The sequence below is a fragment of the Solanum dulcamara genome, chromosome 11, assembly GCF_947179165.1.
Source record: "Solanum dulcamara chromosome 11, daSolDulc1.2, whole genome shotgun sequence".
NCBI classification, from domain to species: Eukaryota; Viridiplantae; Streptophyta; class Magnoliopsida; order Solanales; family Solanaceae; genus Solanum; species Solanum dulcamara.
In genome coordinates, this window is record NC_077247.1 from 48,267,372 (window position 1) to 48,289,389 (window position 22,018).

Sequence of the window (22,018 nt, forward strand, 5' to 3'; positions counted from 1 at the left end):
AAATCGCATGTCCGCATGCTGATTTCATCTCATGATTTCAAATCACGAAATCAAATCGCATGACAAAATGTCTACTAAATGAATGAAATATAGAGTTACGATAAACTCTCTCTGTATAATGGAGTCATTATGAAAAAGTTTCAAAAGTTACAGAAAAAACATCAATTTTATTATTAATTATAATTCATTGAGTTTTGAAAACGAGAATTGAACCTATGAAATCGAGAGTGCAAAATCGCGTGTAATGGGATATTTTTCCTGCTTTTCTTTTCCATCAAATTATCAAAATAGATTCCCAAAATTATTTCTTTCTTCTAATTTTATTAACGGTTCTCTAGTATCCAATGGTACCACAATTTTTATTATATGCAATAATTAGGTCAAAGGGTGAACAGATAATGGAAATAATGTAGCAATAAATTGCCTATCAGGCGATTAAATCACAATCATATTTTTTCCCCATTAGTCAAATCATAAGGTATTTTATTTCGTGTGTCTTCGAGATGAATGTAGAAAAATCGTGTAGCATGATTTTTGTTTGTTGGAGTTTTAATTAAAGAATAATGTCACTACACATCTATGATCTCATTTTGTACCTAAACCCCTTAATTTGCTCAAAATTAATATTAACTAATAGGTGTTAGATATTGAGCAGTTATTCGTAAGCAAATACGATCTCGAGTTTGAATTATGAAAAATATAGAACCTCTTAGAAGGGAGCGTCATATTCCTCTTAGTAAGTGTACCAATTCAAATTTAAATTAGTCGTGTTAGTGAATCATAAATTTACATGCCTAAATTATTGACGTTAGATATTTCTCAATTTTGACCCTTTTATTAGTACAACATTTGGCTTTGAGTCTATGTGATTGAAGTTGCATGATTTATTACTATGATTTAGACATAGATATGAAATTAGGGGTATGTTAGGAAAATATTTCTTATTTTTTCTTGTTTGATTGGTCAAAAGTTTTGAAAAGTATTTTTTAGGAAAATAAATTTTGAAAAAATAAAGAAAATGATTTTCACAATGAAAGTAGGAAAAACAAGTCTCATTGTCTCCTCTCCACTCTCACAACCCCGTCTCATCCTCATAATTTTGTGTTAAATATATAAACACGTTTTTAAGATAATATTTTTTTATATTATACCAAACACAAAAAATAAGTAAGGAATCACTTACAAATATGTTGAAATTAGTAGCTTTGGTAAAATAAATAAATACCATTTTGATATGTGGAGACGTAATTATCGTAGTCGTTTTTTTGTCACTGTTGATGACACGAGTAAGTAGTACCTAAAACATAAAAATATTATTGAAGAAAGTTTTAATTCCTTGCAGTGATAATTTTTTTTTGAGTGATTTCTTTTTATCTTCTCAAGTTTTAGTGGAAAAAATTATTTGATAAATGTGTTAAATGAAAAATAACAGGTGCATAATAATAGAGTTGGACATTGTCTAGTTATTTTTAAAAACAAAATACAAGATAACAGCTTTACTAATATACTACTATATATGTGTGTCGTCAAGATTTATCATGTTATACCGCCAACGAATATGGTACAGTGATTGAAGTTCGCGTTGCCCTTGAATAAGCCTTATTCGATACAAATTCGGAAAAAAATTATCATGTTCCTATGTAATGTGCTTCAGAAACATAACATAACACTATTTCCTCACTCTTTATTTGTGAACTCTTGTCTGCCTATATTTTATATTTTAGTCTCTTTTTTCATTTTTTTAGAGTTTGTATAAAACTATATATTTAGACAGCAAATTAGGGACTGTGTCAACAGGAATGGAATTAATTATTGATTAAAGGGTAAAGTGAATTAGCCATGATTCATTAGAATACACAGCTTGACCATCAAATGACCAATTAATTAATTAATTAGCTGTGAGCTAAAAGATTAGTAATAATAACTAGTAGTTAACAAAGGATACTGGCCATATTAAATGTTACATTACTAGATTAAATTTCATCCTATTTGTTGTGAATTTTGTAGCATTATAAATTTCTAATTGGAACTTGAAGAAAGTTAGGTAAACAGCTATAACTTCATTCTATATGTAATATATATAAGATCTTAAATAGCTTCAAAAATTAAAGGCACTAATTTCCTTTAATGAATCTAATTTGTAATTTCCGGTAACTAAACACCATTATTGTGGATGGAATTATGTATAGTTAAAGGCTAAATTAGTGCTAAACGTAGCTTTTTTGATTGATCAAATTAAGAAGCTACTTATCATATCATTCATTACACTAATAGATCAAATTAGTACATTTTGGTGATATTTTTAAATAAATGTTGGGTAGTTCAATCATATTATGCAGTTCTGCGCCACCTCTTCCTTCCAAAATGGAAACCAAATAAAATAAAATAAAAATGAGAAATGAAAATTTAGTTGTAGAATTTTTCCTAGAAAGTAATGTGAGATGGTGCTTCAAATGAGTTGGTACACTTATGTAAGGCACAAATTAAAAGAAAAATCTATTCCTATAATTTGTCTTATAAAGTTTTTATACACTACTTAAAGTAGATATTTAATAATTTTAATCATAATTTTTTTTATTAAAACACTTTTTAATTACTTCTTTACTAAATATTTTGCTTAATTAAATACTCTACTATAAATTTAATACCATAATCACTTTGGAGGGAAGAGTCAAAACTGTAAAATTGCTCTTGCTTGACCATAAAGAGTAAAGGAAATTAACCTTTGTCAGATATTAATTGAAAAGATGCTGCAGTTCCCTGTAGCTAAACAGAAATTACTCATTCTATGGCTCATGTGTATGATGCAATGAAGTAGGATATTTTCGAATTAAATTTGATATAAAATTTATACTATTATATTTGATTAACAGTATAAATTTTATCACAAATTTAGTTCTAAGATATTTTATATTGTGTCATTTTACTTGAATTTTTTTTCAAATATAATTAATTAGTTCAAAAATTATAAATTTAGAATAATTTCATCTGCACGACTTTTCCTTTTGCTATTCCTGTTTTCATCTTATTTTCTATATGCTTGCCCCTATCTGACCTATTATCTTGTCCTCTCTTAAAGCCGAGGGTCTTTCGGAAACAGCCGCCCTATCTTTCAAGGTGGGAGTTAGGTCTGCGTACACTCTACCCTCTCCAGACCCCACATTATGGGATTATACTGGATTTGTTGTTGTTGTTGTTGTTGCATACCAAATGAAGCTTAAGGGCTCATTTAGTTAGAATCAAGTTATTTTGAGATGATTAAACTTGAAATTATTTTATCTTTATCTCTCAAATAAGATAAATTAGTCCAAAAATTATAATCCCAAAATTATAAATTCATAATAATTTAATCAACATACCAAATGAAGTTTAAGGGTTCATTTGGTTAAAAACAAGTTATCCCCATATTAATTATCTCAGAATTATTATCCCACATTTAATATGGGATAAAAATAATACGAGAATTCAGAATAATTAATTCAAAAAAAATTATTTTATAATTTTATTCCAATTAAATATAAACTCATCCTAAACTTAATTATCCCTCGGCCCTTCTACTAAAAGCTCTAAAGAGTCATTGATATATTAAATAATTATTAAATTATTTATTTCATCATTTTTATCGTAATAATTAATGAAATAATTTATGGCGAAATAACTTATTCTAAACCATACCACCCTTGAGTATCTAAGGGGGAGTTAGTAACTAATGCAATATAGAGTTTGTTCTTCATAAAGCTATTGGCTTGAGATCCCAATCAACCAACTCTACTACATTTAATTCTCATTCTCCCTTCCCTCCTTAGTCCTTACTCCACAAAAATACAAAACAAGCTCAAAACCCAAGAGCTTTTTCATATAGTGCTAATCTTTTTGATTTCCAAAAATTTCCAAAAAGCACACTACACAACACAACAAACACTAAAAAAAAACTATCTTTTCAATTTTCCTGCACTTTTTTTGCCGCCTCCACCACTGAAAAAATGCTCTTCAACTTCCTCTACTCTCACCTTCATCTCTTTCTCACAGCTGAAAATTGCTTCAGACACCAACTATGAAAAAGGAGACATTTTTAGTTTCCAAGAAAAGGCTATGGATGTTGTCATTTGTAATACTGTTAAGAAGAGGTCTTTATATGCAATTGTTTCTTGTTTTCTCCTTATTCTCTTAGCTTACAACAGTTCCACTGTGTTCTACGTTCAAGTCCCCGTTCCGGCCAACTCCTCGCCGGAGATTTCAAGCTTTTTAACTGAAAATGTCGCCAGAAAATCAAGAAAGTTGGTGTCTTTATCTTCTTCGGCTAAACTTTCATCTTCTGTGATATATGCTGTAAAAGAAGAAACCCCACTTGTAAAACCAAACACCCAGTTGATAATTTCCCGTAAAAATCCAAACTTGGTGGGTTTTACATATAAATCAATGGCGTATCGACCTAGAAGAAGGAGGAAGAAGAAGTCTTTGGTGAAAGTTCTTCCTTCAGAGGCAAGAATCAATGTGTTTTCAATGAGAATGAAGGAGTTTTTTGGTTCTAAATCATCCAATTCTTCCTGTAAGTTTCGATTTTTCATGACTTGGATTTCTTCCATTGAATCTTTTGGTGAAAGGGAACTGTTTGCTGTAGAGAGTTTGTTCAAGGCACACCCAAATGGCTGTTTGGTCATTATGTCCACTTCAATGGATTCTCCAAGAGGGATGCAAGTTTTAAACTCTTTCTTGGAGAAAGGATTAAGGGTAACTGCAATTTCACCTGATTTCATGTACTTGTTTAAAAATACTATTGCTCAAGCCTGGATTGATAGTTTAATGAAGGGTAATATAGACCCAGGGGAAGTTTCTTTAGGTCAGAACCTCTCAAATTTGTTAAGACTTGGTTTACTCTATAAGTTTGGTGGGATTTATTTGGATACTGATGTTATAGTGTTGAAGAGTTTTGGGAAGCTAAGGAATGTTATTGGGGCTCAAACTATTGATGTTGAAACAAGAAATTGGAGCAGGTTAAATAATGCTGTCATGATTTTTGATAAGAGGCATCCTTTGTTGTACAAGTTCATTGAAGAATTTGCACTTACATTTGATGGGAACAAATGGGGTCATAATGGCCCTTATTTGGTTTCAAGGGTTGTGTCAAGGGTAAGTGGAAGAGATGGATACAATTTCACTGTTTTGCCCCCAATGGCTTTTTATCCAGTTGATTGGAATAGGATTGGTAGTCTCTTTCTTGGGCCGAGGAACGAGACTCAGTCGAAATGGTTACTCTTGAAACTCCAGCAGATTCAGAGCGGAAGTTTGGCAGTGCATCTCTGGAACAAGCAGAGTCGAGAGCTTGAGGTTGAAGAAGGAAGCATAATTCAACATATAATGTCAGATTGTTGTGTTTTCTGCAATTCTTACTCATCAAAGTTGTAAGTATACACCACGGAAAATTAGTCAGCATGTTTTATTCTTCATTTGTTGTTGTGTGATTATGGACCATCTAAGTTCATTACATAGGTTGTCTTGAAGAAATTAGGTGGTACAGAAATAATGCAGGATCCATGTATTCTACTTCATTGTCTATGTGATTGAACAAATTATACAAAGATAGAACAGCAGAATTATTGCTAAGTTGCCATAGACTGAAATGCTATTGGTCACTATTTAATTGGATAAACATCTTGATTTTTTGTTTGGCTTTGGCAAACACTTCAGTTTTCTTTAATATCAAAGTTACACGAGTAGTTGGGAGGGCGGCTATCAACTGGTGAATTGATTCAGGACCACTATATGTAATGTGATGCTGTTAGCTTATCCATTGAGCAAACACTTAGTTATTAGTAGATCAGCTCGTGTCCTTACTTTAATTGTGGTCCAGAGTTCGTTCATATTGTTGTTCATGAGTTTATGCCAGCTCGACGAAATGTTTCCCTCTAAATCTGTAGGAGACAGTGTGCTACCTCTATGATATTTAGGTCCGTAAGCAAGTTTCTGCTGGAATTAGTCTAAGAATTAGTCAAAAACTACCCCACTAACACTAATAATTCATAATGCTACCCGGTTAGCTTCATGTGAATGTGATTTGTGCAGAAAAGTCATGGAGATGTTGTGATCCAACCACCTTCAGTGATATGTCTCGGGGCACAGATATTTTGTTAACCTGAAACAGGATTATCATGAAGAATACTTGGAATTTTCCTTAATCTCTCCTCCTATCAGTTTATTAAAGTAAAAGGACAACCAAACATATTGAATCTGCAACTCCTTCAAACTTTCCTGAGATTACTAATGCTTCTTTTGCTCCTTGACTGGGATTAAACTCTGTCTGACACTTGCTCTTTGGTGGTTTCTTGACACTGATAATGAGCTACATTACTTCATTATAAACTGAATTTGTATCCTGTATTGACCTCCATATTGTACTTTCAAGACGAGAGTAATGTCATCAAACTTAGATTCTCTGAAGAGGTGAGGAGTTTTATTCTCTGTGATCTCATGTTTCTAGAATGGTATGCTTGACACTTCTATTATTGTCTTCTATTTTATTCTTCATTTTGGTGGGGGTTGAGGGTGGTGGTGATCCTGTACTCTCTGCTTTCAACACAAAAAAGAAGGTAGATAAGATGAACTAATATTGTATCTAGCGGTCAATCGCTAAATAAACTTTCCTAAGCTTGCTCAATTTGGGATTTAAAGCACTGTTTAAGTTTCTTAGGAAATGCATATGCTGCACATGGTGCTGTCTTTTGAGTAGATACTACTCCACACTTGGGCCAATCTACTTTCGTGTTTTTACCTGTTTTCACTCAGTTTTTCCAGTTGCATTGCTGATCAAATTGGTGTATTTGGAGTGACAAAGATGAGAAATTTACCAACTTACAGGACCAAAAAAAGTTAATTAATGTTTAGCTGGTGAAACTTAAATGACCAGTCCTTTTCTTTGTTTTCTGCACTATGTAGTGCATGTGGTCCTTTAAGAGCTTTCACTTTCAGGTCTATCTGGTTGGTGTACTCCCAACTCAATTTTACCAGAATGCTCAAAATAATTGCTAGATATCATTCTCTAAACACCTTAGAAGAGGATGAACATTATAGATGGAAAAAGGAGGCATATCATTTAATTCATTTTCCATTGAGGGCTGACCAAAAAATTTGACTTGCTATTTAGCATTGAACAACTTTTATTCATTTATAGTTATTCATCCTACACATGACAGAACCTTCTGATTTCTGCAAGTTTTGTTAAAGACTAAAAGCACAAAGCATAAACTAAAAGATGAAAAAGGTAACCATAAACAACCACCCAGGGCATTGATCTTGTGCCTGATGCATGAGTTAGGCACATGTCACAAGTTTGAACCCTACCATATGCAAAATGTGGGAAGGATAAAGGGACCGACCAATCAAGTGTTGATTATTGGATTGTGCTAACATTGATCCTCAGGGATTTCTCGATTATAAAAAATAAAAAAAAAGGTGAACATGCATATGTGATTATGTAATCCATTCTAACTCACGATAATGCCATGGAAACAGAAGGAGGAAACAATGGTCCAGTAAAAGTCTCTGAGGAATATCAAATGGAACTTTATATACAGATATTCACCATCGCTACTCTGTTGTTCTTACAAAAAAGGAAAAAGATAAGAGGATGAAGAAGAAAATCTATGTATTATTTCTAAGTTTCTAGATATCGATTTTCAATGTCATCAAGGTACAAGAGAGCTTCATCCCTAACCACAAAAAGATATAAAGTTTTTGTCTTGTTTATAACTTTATATTATTGTATAATGCAATTGATTCTCCACAGTTCACAGATATATGAAGCTGGCAAATCAAATAAGTGTCTCAAGAGCAAGCCAACTTTCTTCTGGCTGCTGCTAAAACTTTGATATGATATGCCCCTTTCATTGTGTCTGCATTAGATGTTTGACATCTTCAAGTTCCAATTCACCACCTTCTTGTGGCCTATCATTCTGGAATATTATTTCAATTTCTTCCAATGATTTCCCCTTTGTTTCTGGAACACATTTATGTACAAAAGCAACAGAGAGAGCTGATATAGCAGCAAACACAAAAAATGTTCCTCCTACTGTAATCATACGTGAAACAGAGAGGAAAGACATAGCAACCACACCACTACTAACCCTGCTTCCTACTGCACCAAGAGCTGATGCTTGGGCTCGAAGTCTCAGAGGGAAGATTTCAGATGTCAAGACCCAACAAATTGGTCCAATCCCCACAGAAAAGAAGGCCACATTTCCACATACACATAAAATTGCCAACTCGATACCAACTGAACCATTCCCCAGTAAAGAAAGTGTGAGGCCAAGGCCAAACAGACAAGTAGTCATACCAATTGTGCTGACATATAACAAAGGTTTCCTGCCAACTTTGTCAATAAGAAGTATGGCTATCAAAATGAATATTGTTTTTGTGAATCCAACAGCAACAGTTGCAGCTAGGAGCTGAGTGTTTCCCATAATTCCTGCGTCCTTAAAAATTGTTGGACTGTAATACACAGTTGCATCAATACCTGTGACCTGTTGAAAGCACTGAATACCACAACCTGTAATCAGCATTTTTCGAACTCCAGGTGAAGGATTTAGCAGTTCACGCCACACTGCTTTCTCTTCATACTTCTCAGCACTAACATGCCCTGCAGCTTGCTGAATTTCCGCTAGCCTCTCTTCCACTTCATTAGCATTTTCATTAGTTTTAAGTAGCACTAACCTTGCTTCATCAATCCGATTTTTCATCACCAACCACCTTGGAGATTCTGGAATGATAAATAGCGCGATACCAATAAAAACTGAGGGGAGAATCCCCACACCAAGCATGACTCTCCAATTTATATGAGGGGATAAACCAGAAAAAGCATAATTCGAAACATATCCTAAAAGAATTCCTAGATTGATGAATATCTCAGGGAAGGAAGTGAAAGACCCTCTAGCAACCGTGGGTGATATCTCAGCGATATAAACAGGTGCAATCATAACTCCAAAACCAATACCTATTCCAGCCAAAAACCTGCCTATCATTAACACCTTGAAGTCAGGAGCAAGAGACATTATAAGAGCCCCAGATTGAAACACAATGGCTGCAAAAGCCATTGTCCACTTCCTGCCGATGGCATCTGAAGTTTTTCCTCCTGCTAAACTCCCCAAAAGTGAAATTATGCTCAAGATTCCAACAAGGACTTCTTCTTGTACTTCAGTAATATTCAAGTCTTGCTGAATGAATATAATAGCTCCACTCATAACACCAACATCTGTAAATTGAATAGTTCCTATTACATGCTAGCTATGAATTGAACAAATAACCAGCTAAAACACTGAGGTCTATGCCTAAAGCATTTAGTATTATGCTGAACAACTAAAGGGAAGTGGGACCAAAATGCTAAACCTAAAAAGACACTTGGCAGCCTGGTGCACTAAGCTCATGTTAGTGTGGCATTTTAACATTTTATTAAATTGCAATTTTAGCAATTGCCCATTGATGGCATCTAATGTCATCTTTATTCTATGTTGCATTAGTGCATATATTACTCAATCCATTATTTTTTTAAACATAATTATCTCTGGTAAATGATGCACTAAATGATAATTTCTTTTAACATAATTATCACTAGCAAATGGTGCACTAAATGATAATTTCTTTTAACCTAATTATCACTAGTAAGTGGTGCACTAAATGATAATTGTGGCATTCTATTATTTTTTCATCTTTTGAATGCTTTCCTCTCCTATAAATAGAGAGGTCTTCTTTGTTTTGAAATGGAAGAAAACATTTAGTGCATTAAGTTTGTCAAAAAAAAGAGTTCTTATTAGTTGAAGGGAGGTGTTCTTTTTTGTGGAGTTTTAAATTCAACTCTTGTCGAGAGTTTGTTGAGTTACATTTTGTGATAAGGCTGTTGTATCCTGGAGGGGACAAGTCAAGAGGATTACTGCTGGACCGGTGAAAAAATTTGCTGCAGTGGGCTCGAATCTCCTTAAAGAGAGCGAGATATCCGCGCCTCAGCCAAAAGTGAATTTGTTTTCTTCATTTTATTTTTCAATTGTAATTTGTAATCTTGTAATTTCACCAACACTCCCGTTTTGTGCGTGTTCCAGGGAATGGCCAGACCACAAGAGTCATAAGGAGGTCTTGGCTATTTATAAGGTTCTTTAAGTGATAGATTTTAAAAGTGAACAAAATCTACTAAACTTTTGGAGCTTTATGATGACATTAGGAAAATAAAAGAAGCACAACAACAGACAGCATAATCCAGTATCATCTAGCCTTAGGAATCAATATATGATGCAAACAGAATCCTAATCCACAACATAAATGAATCTTTCCACTCTAAATATAAGATATGCCTTTTAAAAATATATCATGAAGACAGACAAACCAATGGTAAAGCAAAGAGAATTAACATAAAGATGGGAGGAACAGATAAAGGAATGGAACACAAAAGGACAAGAACAAGCACTATATATTAGGAGAAGAAGTAGATATACCAACCATATCCAAGAAGCACAGAATTAAGTGAGGCAAAGACGGCACAAACCAAAACATATTTTCTGCTGCTCATGTCATTTCTCTTCTCTTCACATAACACAGCAGCATCCTCTTCCATTGCATCAGAATCCATCCTCTTATACTTCAGAACACTCCCATTCCCATTTTCTTGGATACCCATCTCCTTTGTATCTTCTCTATATCTAAATCCCTCTCTACACACTAATTAAACAGAAAAAGATTGTTTTTTTTCCTTCTTCTGGGGTTTTGTTAAACAAGAAAGGGGAAAGAAACCAAAAATTGTATATCTAAGTGTCTAAAATCTGGGATCTGCAGTTTCTTTCTTCTTTCCTCATGTGTTGGAAAGACTATCCCTAGATCTGAGGAATCAAGAATTCAGAAAATACCAACTTCTAACCAATGTGAGTCCGACACTCCAGCTTTGGAGGGTTAAGAATGTTTCCTATTTCCTATGATGTAAAGTGCCACCCTATTGGCAAAAAGAAAACAACTGTTATGACTTCAATGAGACATTTATGAAGACTTAATATTTCCATTTGTCTTTCGTTTGACTAAATATTTTTGTGTTGTTTCAGGTTTCTCTCTCTTTTTTAAACTACAAAAGTAACTACTTTTCTCATATGATTGTGCATTATAGTTGACTAAACTGAATCTACAATGTAATGTAATATTGGTGGACACTAGATGTAATTCAGTTAATTGGAGTATTATGTATGGTCCTAATTTAACCATGTTATATTCTCCTACATTTACGGCAAAATTATTTTATTTCTTGATATTTATGCAAAACTAACTTTTAAGTTTAATGAAAGATTTTAGATTAAAATACTCGTAATCTAAGCGGTAGATATGGTAAATAGATGCAGACATGCGGAATTAAAACAGGTAAAACTTCACATACAAATCATGACGAATTCGTACGGCTTTATGCTATAATTTTATAATTTCAATAGTTGGTCATTCGATCATTTTAATAACCAAAAAAATGACCATTCAGTGTATATTTCATGTATATAGTGTATTATAATATATATTCATGGTATAACTCATGTATAAGTAACTTATATTATATAGTCAGTGTTAAAGTGTACATGAATCGGGTTGATTCAGATTTTTTACAAACCAAACCAAACCATTTGTGTCGGGTTATTAAATCTATAAATCAAACCAAACCAATAAAAGCCGGATTTTTCGATATCAATTTTTTCCGGTTTTTTTGGGTTTTTTCGGGTTTTTCAAATTTTTTCGGGTTTCTCGGATTTTTAATAGTATCTAATAAAAAATACAGAGCAGTGCTTCTTAAAAAGAGTTTTAGTACAAAATATCAACATATAAGATGGAGGCAGAACACTGTTTGAAGTTTTAACTTTACAAGATGAGCTTTTTTTGTATATTATTTAGATGGGCTTCTCAAGTCCAAATCTAAATGTAAGAAAGAAAACAAAAATTATGAAAAATATTTATAAATTATATTTTAATAAATATTTTTATGTATAACATAATTTAAAAGTAGTATATCTATAATCGGGTCGGTTTAGGTTCGGTTTGATTTTTTTTAGTTAAAATCAAACCAACCCTATAATGGTCGTTTTTTTTTCCAAACACCAAACCAAGTCAAACCAAATCAAGTTTTTTTTTCGGTTTGTCGGTTTGGTGCGGTTTATCGATTTGCCCTGTACAATCCTAGTCAGTGTATACTTTTTATGACTCATAACAAGTTATATTGTATAATCACTGTATATTTTTATGATTTTATCCTTTTTTTTTTATGTAAATAAAACATGACTATATTTGTTGTAAACTAATTAGTTTATTGTATATATTTGAAATTATTTCGTTCATGTTACCCTCATTTACTTATTTTATTTCATTCATGGTACCTCTCTTTTTATGATTTTGAATCTAAAAAAAAAGAAACACATTTCACTAATATGGCATACAAGTAATGTATATCGATATGTATTCATGTTATATCCTAAATTATTTATCTGGTTAAATCTTTAAGCTACTAACAAATACACAATAGTGACATGCAAATTATGACCGATCGATATAATTTGATTATTCAGGAATATGTTGGATGTAATGATTTAAAAGCTACCAATAAAGAAGATGAAGAAAATATATTTCAAAATTGTGGTATGCAAATTATGATGGACGTAATCATATAGGTTCATGCTTTTTTCAACCTAAGCTGACATGTTGGAATATTCATGAATCGTATCGAATAGTCACGATTTCAAAATAAAAATGTTTTTATTCTTTTGCACTTCAAAATGTGTGTTGTTTTGGTGTAAACTCTAACATAAGCCCAACACAAAGCGGTTCAGCCCAACGATCAATTGCAACGAATCTGATATTTTCTCCTTCACTTGTCTTCGTCTTCCGACTCCCTCCATATTTCTTTTTCTTCCCCTTCTCGTACAACTCCACCGGAAAAAAAAATCGCAACTGAAAATCTACATTATTCTCAAACGGCCGGAGTAGTATGCCGGTTGAAGTAGCAAACGGATTAACAGAAGCCATTGGTTATCCAAAAGGCGATTTGAGACCTCAAAACCCTAACGCCGCCTCTAAGAAGTCAAAGGAAAGCGACCGACGCCGTAGGCGGAGGAAGCAGAAGAAGAAGAAGGCGGCGTCTAAGGTTGCAAATGGAGAAGACAGTGATAATGGTGCACAAGACTTAAACGGCGGCGCTGAGGATAGTTCTAATGAAAGTTCCGATCCTCAGAAGGTACTTTATGCTTATACTTAATGTTATATATACGGTTTTCTGGATTTTTCGGTGAATATAATTCGCTTAGTGTTGTTGATGAGTTATTTTGTTGTGGAAATAGATCTTCTCTGTATGAATGATTCCATGTATCTGTGTTGTAGATCGACATTACTAGGGTTTTGTGTTGAGGAACTTCTTAGCTTGAAATGCTGAGGCTCTTTTCGTCTAAAAAGATTGAGCTGCGTTAGTTGTAGTCGAGTATCGACCTTGTGAGTTTTCTAGTGACCGTGGTAGTTTCGAAACTGTAGTATAAGAAGAACTACTTATTATGTTTTGTTTTTTCGGGTAAACAAGATAAGAGGAGGAGGAGGGAACATTGGATTTAGTATGAAATCTGCTAAGTGGAATCAGGAAATAAATTTCCTCAATTGGGAATGATGAGAATGAAAATAATGGAAGCCCATGTGACTACATATGTGATGTCCGTTGTTCATGGGTTTCATATTGAACTTGTTCATAGTTGTAGGGTAAGTAGATTATGTCATCCTTGTAGGATATACTAGAATAAGTTCATGGAAACTTCTTTCACCATTTTGGTCCCAATCTAAGATGTTCAGGACGTAGTGTGTGTATCATGATGGCATGTGTCAAATCTGATGGGGCTTTAAGTACAATGGACTATAAAGCGTGTGCTTCACTTAACAATGGTGCAAATGAACCAAAATAAACACATTGAAAAAAGATGTTGACTATGTGCTTGTGCGGAGATCCATATCTAAGTTTCTATCTTGATCAATAAGAAGTTCATTACTTGATTAAAAATCAATAAGAAGTTCATATATTATTGCTATATTATTGTTGTACCACTGTTTTCAAGATAGTTCCTATGAGCGACAAGGTGTATGCCTTTGTGATGCCTGCACAAGGAAGTGTAAGTAAGGCCAAGTTTGCACCTAATTTTGGGGTTTAAACGCAGCTCAATCGAGCATTTAACAACACTTTATAGTAATGATAAAAGTTGGCAACCTTAACCTTTTATCTTTCCTTAATAAGTAATATAGGTGGTCCCCTTTCTATTTTGTCCTCTTTTCTCAAAAAATAAGTAATATGGGTGGATACCTTTTACTTTTAAAGATATATATATATATTGCATATTTATGTATCACTATACGTTTGATAAAGTTATTGCTACAATACATAAATTGGACAACCTCTTTTCTTAAAAAATTTTGGAATGTAAAAGGATGGAAGAATTTTATGCCATTACATTAACGTCGGTGGGCATTAAGCACCAGTTTTATTCACACACAAGAAAAAGTGATGCGGAAGACCCGAAAAAGAATTTGACATTGGTGGGTGTCTATTCCCTGCTCCCTTTTGTTATTTCACGGGATGCTGGATTGAGAATATCCACCTCTGTGGATTATTGGTGTCCTTTGACATAATTACGTCCTTTCTATTCAGTTGTAAAAGGTGATGCCATGGACTGATTTCCGTTTTGCAAATGATATGAGCAAAAACCAATTGTTCATTAGAAGTTGCAACTCACAAATTAAGTGGTACATGTTATAACCTTTTCCTTGTAGCTGTAAGCTTTCATATACTATATTATACTGAGGATTATTTGACTGTATTTTATTTGCATGTTTTAATGTGTACAAAATAGTTAGCATTTGGTGAACATCTGACTTCAGCGGGTGATTATGAAATTCTGTTAATCTATTTGTTTCCGCTAAGGATATGGATGATCCGGTCTAAGCAACCACCATGATTGCTTGTTTCACTGCCTCCTTTTTGACGCAATCTTTCCTAAGATATTATTGTGATATCTGTAGAAATATTGAACCTTCTAGAATCCTTTGTTGCTAAATTGCAGAAAAAAGCATGTTTATTTTATCCAATCATATGTTTTTCGAGCTTCACCTTTGAAGCCGCACTGGATGTAAAAGTACTCTGGAAGCAGTAAAAACTTGGTGCCCAATGTCTTAAAAAAGAATGCCTTTTATTGTTGGTTTTATTGTATTATGATTATTTATTTACCTTCGATGCATATTTACCTAAAAAAAAATTAACTTGACAACACCCCAATTTTCTACAGTCTTTGGTTCAAGTTGAAGTGGAGTATGTACCAGAGATGGCCGAATTAGATGGTGAGTTCGATGAGGAATTCAGGAAGGTTTTTGAGAAATTCACTTTCACGGATGCCACTGGTTCTGAGGTACATAGAGCTTTGTTCACTTGTATGGATTTTCAGGTGTTGGTCTCTTGTCACGCATCTAAGAGCCCGTTTGGATTGGCTTATAAGTTGCTGAAAACAACTTATTTTTGAGTGTTTGACTGCCCAACTTAAAGCCATTTTGTGCTTAAAAAATGCCCCAAAAAATAAGCGGACCTATTTGACTTAGCTTATCTAAAACAGCTTATAAGCTTATAAGTTGGGCTACCCCAGCTTATTTGTTTTGGCTTTTAAGCTGCTTTCAGCTTATAAGCTGTTTTAGATAAGCTAAGCCAAAGAGGCTCTAAGTATAGAAATGTTTCCGTGGTTATCTTTTTCTACTGAAGCCAGTTTGCCTAATATCTTTCAATTGAAATTCTTCAGGAGAATGACAAAAAGGATGAAACTGCTGCTGATGGAGCCTCTAAGAAAAAGGCGGATTCTGATTCTGAAGAGGAAGAAGAGGATGCACAACAAAAGGAGAAGGGCGTCTCTAACAAAAAGAAAAAAGTTAGATTTCTTAGCATCCTTTCTGTTGATATTTTCTTTTTTACTTCTAAGTTGTTTACCTTCAGTTAGGTCTCAGTCTGTTCTTCATTTCAGCTTCAACGTAGGATGAAGATCGCAGAACTGAAACAAATCTCTATGAAGCCTGATGTTGTTGAGGTATGGAAGGCATTTGTTCCATTGTTATTTTCCTGACATACATACTCTATGCAGTTTTGTGTGCTGTTAGCGGTTACACTGTGTATTTGTCTTATCATGAGACAAAATGAGTTATCAACTATTATCCTTATAGAAATGTATTAACGTTCTGACCTTCTATCTGTCATTTGTGTTCTTTCCTTTGTGATTATGCCCATCCCTAGCTCCACAAATTTTCTTTGCTTGCCTTTCCGGATCTGTTTTCTGGTTGTGTCAATGGCTATGATATGAATCATTTATTTAGTAAGACTTTATGAGGATTCTGACATTATTTTTCTTTAAAATATGGTTTTATCACCTATCATAAGGAAGGTATTTGCATCTTCAATTTTGGCTACTGTGGGAGATATGTTTTCTGTCTTGTGTGCTGTCTTCTTTCCAGCCCACTTGTGCAGAAAATGTGAAGTGCCAGATCTAGCAGAATATTTTGTACTGTGAGGATCAGTATGACACAGATAAAACTATATATAATATAATTTTCTTTTGATAAAATTTAATAAACTGTTGTTTCTTTCTTCTCTGCTTGTCTTCTTCAGAATCATCTTCTTTTTTCATTGTACTAGAAGTAAATTTTGCACGATAGTCATACAGGTTTTATTTAACTCTTGTGATAGTATGACAATGTTGGTGTGGTAAAAATGTCTGGTTTCTCATTTATATGAGATAACTCCTAATTATATTGGTGTTTAGACTCTAGATTTTGGCTCCAAGTGTAGCCCACTTTACCTTGGTACTTATTATGTATATATGTTTAGGTATGGGATGCCACTGCAGCAGACCCTAAGCTCCTGGTATTTCTGAAATCTTACCGGAATACTGTTCCCGTTCCAAGACACTGGTGTCAGAAACGGAAATTTTTGCAGGTTAGTCATCACAAATGATACATGTATCATAAGGTTAATTAAAGTGAAGAATAATGTCTACCTCCTGCACTGCATGTAACAACTAGTAATAGTAGAATTGCTTGATAGGAGAAAAAGGTTTGGTTTATGAAGGGGATCATAGAAGAAAAATGAGGTTTCTCTTATATGTATATATATGTGGTTCTTGCAGGCTAGCGGCTGTGACACTGGTGGAGCCTCAAACATGTAGGTGTTTGACAAGGAGAATCCCTGCATGATGTCTATGTTTCTGTATATATATTTTTTTATTTTTTAGTGGGTTGGGATACATGCATTTGTCAGTTTTTGGTGTGTATGTTGCTGGGGTTTCACTTTTCTCTTATTTGTAAAAAAACATCTGGCTTCCCTTGAGCATCTTAAAGATCGAGTGACTAATATTTTTCTCCTATCCAAATTCTAATATTTAGTTATCTTTGCATTATTTGTCGGTTCAAAGTTGGATTTTCTGTTGTGACTGGATCTGCCAGTACACTAGTGCAGTCGTATAAGACACAGAGTATTTGTATAGAGTTTTCTTAGTGTCGCCTTTTTATTTGCTTTTATCTCACTGACTGATTTCGTTTTTCAGGGGAAGCGTGGCATTGAGAAACAGCCATTTCAACTTCCCGACTTTATAGCTGCGACAGGAATTGAGAAAATTAGACAAGTATGATTCTGTCCAATTTTATCCTTCTTTCCCAGACAGCTTTGTTAAGTAGGAATATGTTGTATGAATTATTGTAGATACACTATTAATAAATGAAGACTTTTCATTCTGACTACAGAAAAATGAGAATATGTTGGCACTCGATCAAGGTAGTATCAATGTAATGATCATAATTAAAATGAAGCTTAAATTTCAAGTGAAACTCCTTGATGCTTTCACATTCTACATTATCTTGAGATGAGCCTGGTGACCCTATTTTTTTAAATAGAAGAACACCCTACGACATTTTCTTTTATTTATGAAAAGATAAATTAATGTGTACGAAGAAGTTACAAGAAGAGTACAACTTAAAGTCTTGGTCAACCTGCATCTTGAAGTATTATAAATGATCCATCAGTGAGGCAATATCAATTATAATATTCCTCTTACACCAAAAAAGACTCTCTAGTCACCTAGACTCTACATAGGAAATGTGCTCTTTCTTTCCATCGACCCTTTGGTAGTTCTAATTGCAGAACAGACAGATCCTAAAACTTTTTACCTGGTGTAAAATGTTGAGTTTACAAATCTGTTGTGTGAAAACTTATTAAAATATGATACCTTTTTGTGAGCGTATGTAGTATATCTAGTTTCCTTGGCGTTGTTTGAATATTTCATTTGTTCTTTTGGTGCAGGCTTATATTGAAAAGGAGGACAGTAAGAAGCTTAAACAAAAGCAGCGGGAAAGGATGCAGCCAAAAATGGGGAAGATGGATATTGATTATCAGGTTTATATGAGCTTCTGGTTTCCCAATGATAATGACCTTTCAAATACTTCAAGACTATAGTTAACTGCTTATGTACTTTTCTGAGGCTTACTGCTCTGGGTTATTCTTCACAGGTTCTACATGACGCCTTTTTTAAGTATCAAACTAAACCGAAGTTGACATCCCTTGGTGATCTGTATTATGAAGGGAAGGAGTTTGAGGTAAAAAATAGCCATAAATATTGTTCGTCAAAGTCGTGTTCTTCAATTCTTTTAATGATGGTGGTGTCCAGGTTAGCTTTGTGCGCACCTAGAGTATTCCACCAATTCCTCCTGGTATCTGCTACTTCTCGTAATATCTGGCCCAAAGACTTAGATAGAGGGGAAGAAAACACCTAGTATTTGTTTGCTTCCGTTAGGATTTGGGCATGAGACCTTCATGTTCCAACTTCATTGACCATTACCCCACACCCTTGGGTGCCAAATACACGCTCTTTCTTCTCTAGCTTTCGTGCTAACTTTTTTGTTAATCATTCTCAGCCTTGCTGATATTTCACCGATCCTGGGAAAAACAATGGCAGTCTTTTTTCTGTTGTAGTCTTATATGACCAAACTGGGATTGTTTGGATAGGACTATCCAACTTGGAGATGTGTACCTGTTGTGTTAATTCTTGATTGTTGTTAGGCTGTACACCTGTTAATGCTTTCTATATCCTATCCTTTGCATTTTTGTCTGTTAACCATCATTTTATTTTGATATGCAGGTCAAGTTGAGGGAAATGAAACCTGGAACTTTGTCTCATGAACTGAAAGAGGCACTTGGTATGCCTGAAGGTGCTCCTCCTCCTTGGCTCATCAATATGCAGGTTAGATAACTTAAAACTACATGTTCTTTTACTGGAAGAATCGTTTCTTACCTGAGGTTCTTGTTTTATTACTATGATGGAGTTCGTTGCTAATGTGATTTTCCATACCTCCAATTTTTTATGCAGAGATATGGTCCTCCACCCTCTTATCCTCAGCTGAAGATCCCTGGACTCAATGCTCCTATTCCTCCAGGAGCCAAGTTTGGCTATCAGCCGGGAGGTTGGGGTAAACCACCTGTTGATGAAGTAGGTTTACAACCTTTCAGTATATTAGAGTTATTTAATATTCTTCCTTTCGGGTTGTTCTGCTTTAGATTTTCTTATTTTAATTTCAACCTTTTCCCTTCTTTCTTTGACATAGTATGGGCGCCCTGTATACGGAGATGTCTTTGGTGTATTACAACAAGATCAGCCTAATTATGAGGTACATTGTTTTCATTTTTTTTTGGCTTTGTGTATGCTCTTGGAGTGTAAATTTATGGGTTAAGATTTTATTTTAGGTAGTTGTCACTTATCATGACATCTAGTTATATGGTAAATTTATGGAAATTGCACCATATTTCAAAATGGTAAACAGAGAATACATTAATTAACTACTTGATTTTTGTAACCGTGCAAAGGTAAAGACCTACTTATGATTTTTCAATATTGTTAATATTTTTCTTTCTCTTTAAAACATACTGTTAATACATTCATAAATGTGGTCTTGTCGTTGGTGCCAAAAAGGCTTGAGAGCCTCACTTTTTTGCTTGGTGTCTTACGTAAATTAAAATCATGCTGCTCATCTCCATTTGTAGGATGAACCTGTTGATAAGACTAAACATTGGGGTGACTTGGAGGAAGAAGAAGAAGAGGAGGAAGAGGAGGAGGAAGAGGAGATGGAGGAAGAGGAGATGGAGGATGGTATTCAGTCAGTGGACAGCCTTTCGAGGTACTGCACTTCATCCATACCTTTAATTATCCAATATCTATGAGAAATCTTGTAGTAGCTTGAAATCTTCCTCATTTTCGATTCCCTTCACTAGTTTATTCGTCTTACTGGGATCCATTTTAGGCTCTTTGTTCTCAATGTATTTTTCTCTCTGGTGTAGTACTCCTACTGGAGTTGAGACTCCTGATGTTATTGACCTTCGCAAGCAGCAGAGGAAGGAGCCCGAGAAGCCCCTCTACCAGGTAATTAGGCCAACTTTGTCTCCCAGTTGTCGCATTCCGCCTGCTTACTTTTCCGTCCTTGTAAAGAAACTCATTACATCTCTTTGTCTACTAAGGTGCTTGAAGAAAAAGAAGAAAAGATAGCTCCTGGTACTCTTCTTGGAACATCCCATACGTAAGTAATCTACCTATCTATACTCATGCTAATATAGTTTTGGCCACTAGCATTTATCCTTCCCTCCACTGTGCAATTGATTTATGCTCTCATCCTGTTAGGTATGTGATTAACACTGGCGCTCAAGACAAGGCTGGTGCCAAAAGGGTAAGGGAATCTTTTTCTGTGTCCTGTGTTTAAATGCAACTTTACATTCTCGTTGGATTTTATTTATGAACAACTAAAGCAGAGATCATCATAGAGTGACATGGGCGATTAGAATTTGAGGCTAATTACTTGGAATGTCCACTGCAGGTTGATCTGCTCAAAGGTCAGAAGTCGGATAGAGTTGATGTCACATTGGCACCTGAAGAGTTGGAACTTATGGACAATGTTTTACCAGCCAAGTAAGTAGTGATTCTTTTAATATTTTATGATTAGAGGTTCCTACATTTTTAGTTTAAATGTTTTAAAACCTTCTTGTGCTTTTTATAGATACGAGGAAGCTAGAGAGGAAGAGAAGCTTCGTAGCCAGCGTGAGGATTTCAGTGACATGGTAGCAGAGGTGTGTGGTTATTTCACCTCCTCTTCCTATCTTTCCACACCACCTTACATTTCATTGAATTGTTGGTTTAGAAGAGTTATTATCAATACTGATGAGATAGAATTACTGCAGAATGAGAAGAAGAGGAAACGTAAAATGCAGGAAAAGGATGGCAAGTCGAAGAAGAAGGATTTCAAGTTTTGAAGTGGTTTTGTGTTTTATATATTGTACCATCTAGTTACTTTAGGGCTGCAGTACATCCAGCTAAGGGGCATCTTATCTTGCAGGGAATAGCATTAGTAGGTCAACATGCACTGAGAAATCTGTATGTTGTGATGAAGTGTTTTCCCATGTGTTTAAGCAGGGGGAGTTGGTGTATGATAATCTATCCTATAAAATGTGCTTAGTTTTTGCCTCTCGTTTCATTTCTACTCGCTATGTGAATTGAAGATCTCTCTTGCCCTAATTCAGATGTATGCTTGACTTGGTTGTAATTTTAGTTTTAGTTTCCATTTAGATTTCACGTGAATGTACAAACTATTACTAGTCATTACACTTTGCCATTTCCTGTGTGCCCCCTTGTCTCAACCGTACATATGGTCACACGAATATTTTAGGGCATTTTATTCATTATCGAATAGTACAAGAGGGAAAATGCAGGAATAGCTTTCATATTGAGTTCTTAATAGAAGGCACGGTTTAGACAAGACAAAGTGCTTTATCATAGTGTGAATCATATGCTTCGGAACTGGAGTTCTGTAGTTTGCAAAATTGGGGTGGAGACCTCAGAAAACTTTATCAAAACCTTTTAAAAAAACTAGTAAGTGTTGTAAAATCAAAGTAAATAAAACAAGAATATTAAAAGATGAAAGCGAT

The 22,018-nt window shown here is 34.4% G+C and overlaps 3 protein-coding genes across 3 annotated transcripts; 2 read left to right on the top strand and 1 right to left on the bottom strand.

Moving 5' to 3' along the window:
• The first annotated feature begins 3,696 nt into the window (after positions 1 to 3,696).
• LOC129873645 (uncharacterized protein At4g19900) lies at positions 3,697 to 5,650 on the top strand. Its single transcript, XM_055948773.1, is given in 2 exon segments — positions 3,697 to 4,073; positions 4,076 to 5,650. Coding segments are annotated over 2 exon segments (1,350 nt in total). The 5' UTR covers positions 3,697 to 4,054; the 3' UTR covers positions 5,407 to 5,650.
• A 1,875-nt stretch (positions 5,651 to 7,525) lies between these two features.
• On the bottom strand, positions 7,526 to 10,991 carry LOC129873644 (probable polyol transporter 4). Its single transcript, XM_055948772.1, has 2 exons — positions 10,480 to 10,991; positions 7,526 to 9,244 (listed from the first exon to the last, which is right to left on the bottom strand). The coding sequence occupies exons 1-2, from the start codon at positions 10,655 to 10,657 to the stop codon at positions 7,881 to 7,883; spliced, it is 1,542 nt and encodes a 513-aa protein (XP_055804747.1). The 5' UTR covers positions 10,658 to 10,991; the 3' UTR covers positions 7,526 to 7,880.
• A 1,799-nt stretch (positions 10,992 to 12,790) lies between these two features.
• On the top strand, positions 12,791 to 21,567 carry LOC129873614 (uncharacterized). The gene is made up of 18 exons (XM_055948743.1): positions 12,791 to 13,231; positions 15,312 to 15,431; positions 15,813 to 15,938; positions 16,032 to 16,094; positions 16,889 to 16,996; positions 17,604 to 17,681; positions 18,356 to 18,448; positions 18,562 to 18,648; positions 19,191 to 19,292; positions 19,419 to 19,538; positions 19,654 to 19,716; positions 20,090 to 20,223; positions 20,384 to 20,465; positions 20,561 to 20,619; positions 20,721 to 20,766; positions 20,914 to 21,005; positions 21,094 to 21,163; positions 21,275 to 21,567. Exons 1-18 carry the CDS (start codon positions 12,986 to 12,988, stop codon positions 21,344 to 21,346), a joined length of 1,761 nt encoding a protein of 586 aa, XP_055804718.1. The 5' UTR covers positions 12,791 to 12,985; the 3' UTR covers positions 21,347 to 21,567.
• Positions 21,568 to 22,018: the final 451 nt, after the last annotated feature.

Coding starts and splice junctions, on each gene's coding strand:
- LOC129873614 (XM_055948743.1), top strand. CDS start 12,986: ATGCCGGTTGAAGTAGCAAACGGATTAACAGAAGCCATTGGTTATCCA. Junction 13,232..15,311: donor AAAGTTCCGATCCTCAGAAG/GTACTTTATGCT, acceptor AATTTTCTACAG/TCTTTGGTTCAAGTTGAAGT. Junction 19,539..19,653: donor GTAAACCACCTGTTGATGAA/GTAGGTTTACAA, acceptor TCTTTGACATAG/TATGGGCGCCCTGTATACGG.
- LOC129873644 (XM_055948772.1), bottom strand. CDS start 10,657: ATGGGTATCCAAGAAAATGGGAATGGGAGTGTTCTGAAGTATAAGAGG. Junction 9,245..10,479: donor TTCTGTGCTTCTTGGATATG/GTTGGTATATCT, acceptor TTCAATTTACAG/ATGTTGGTGTTATGAGTGGA.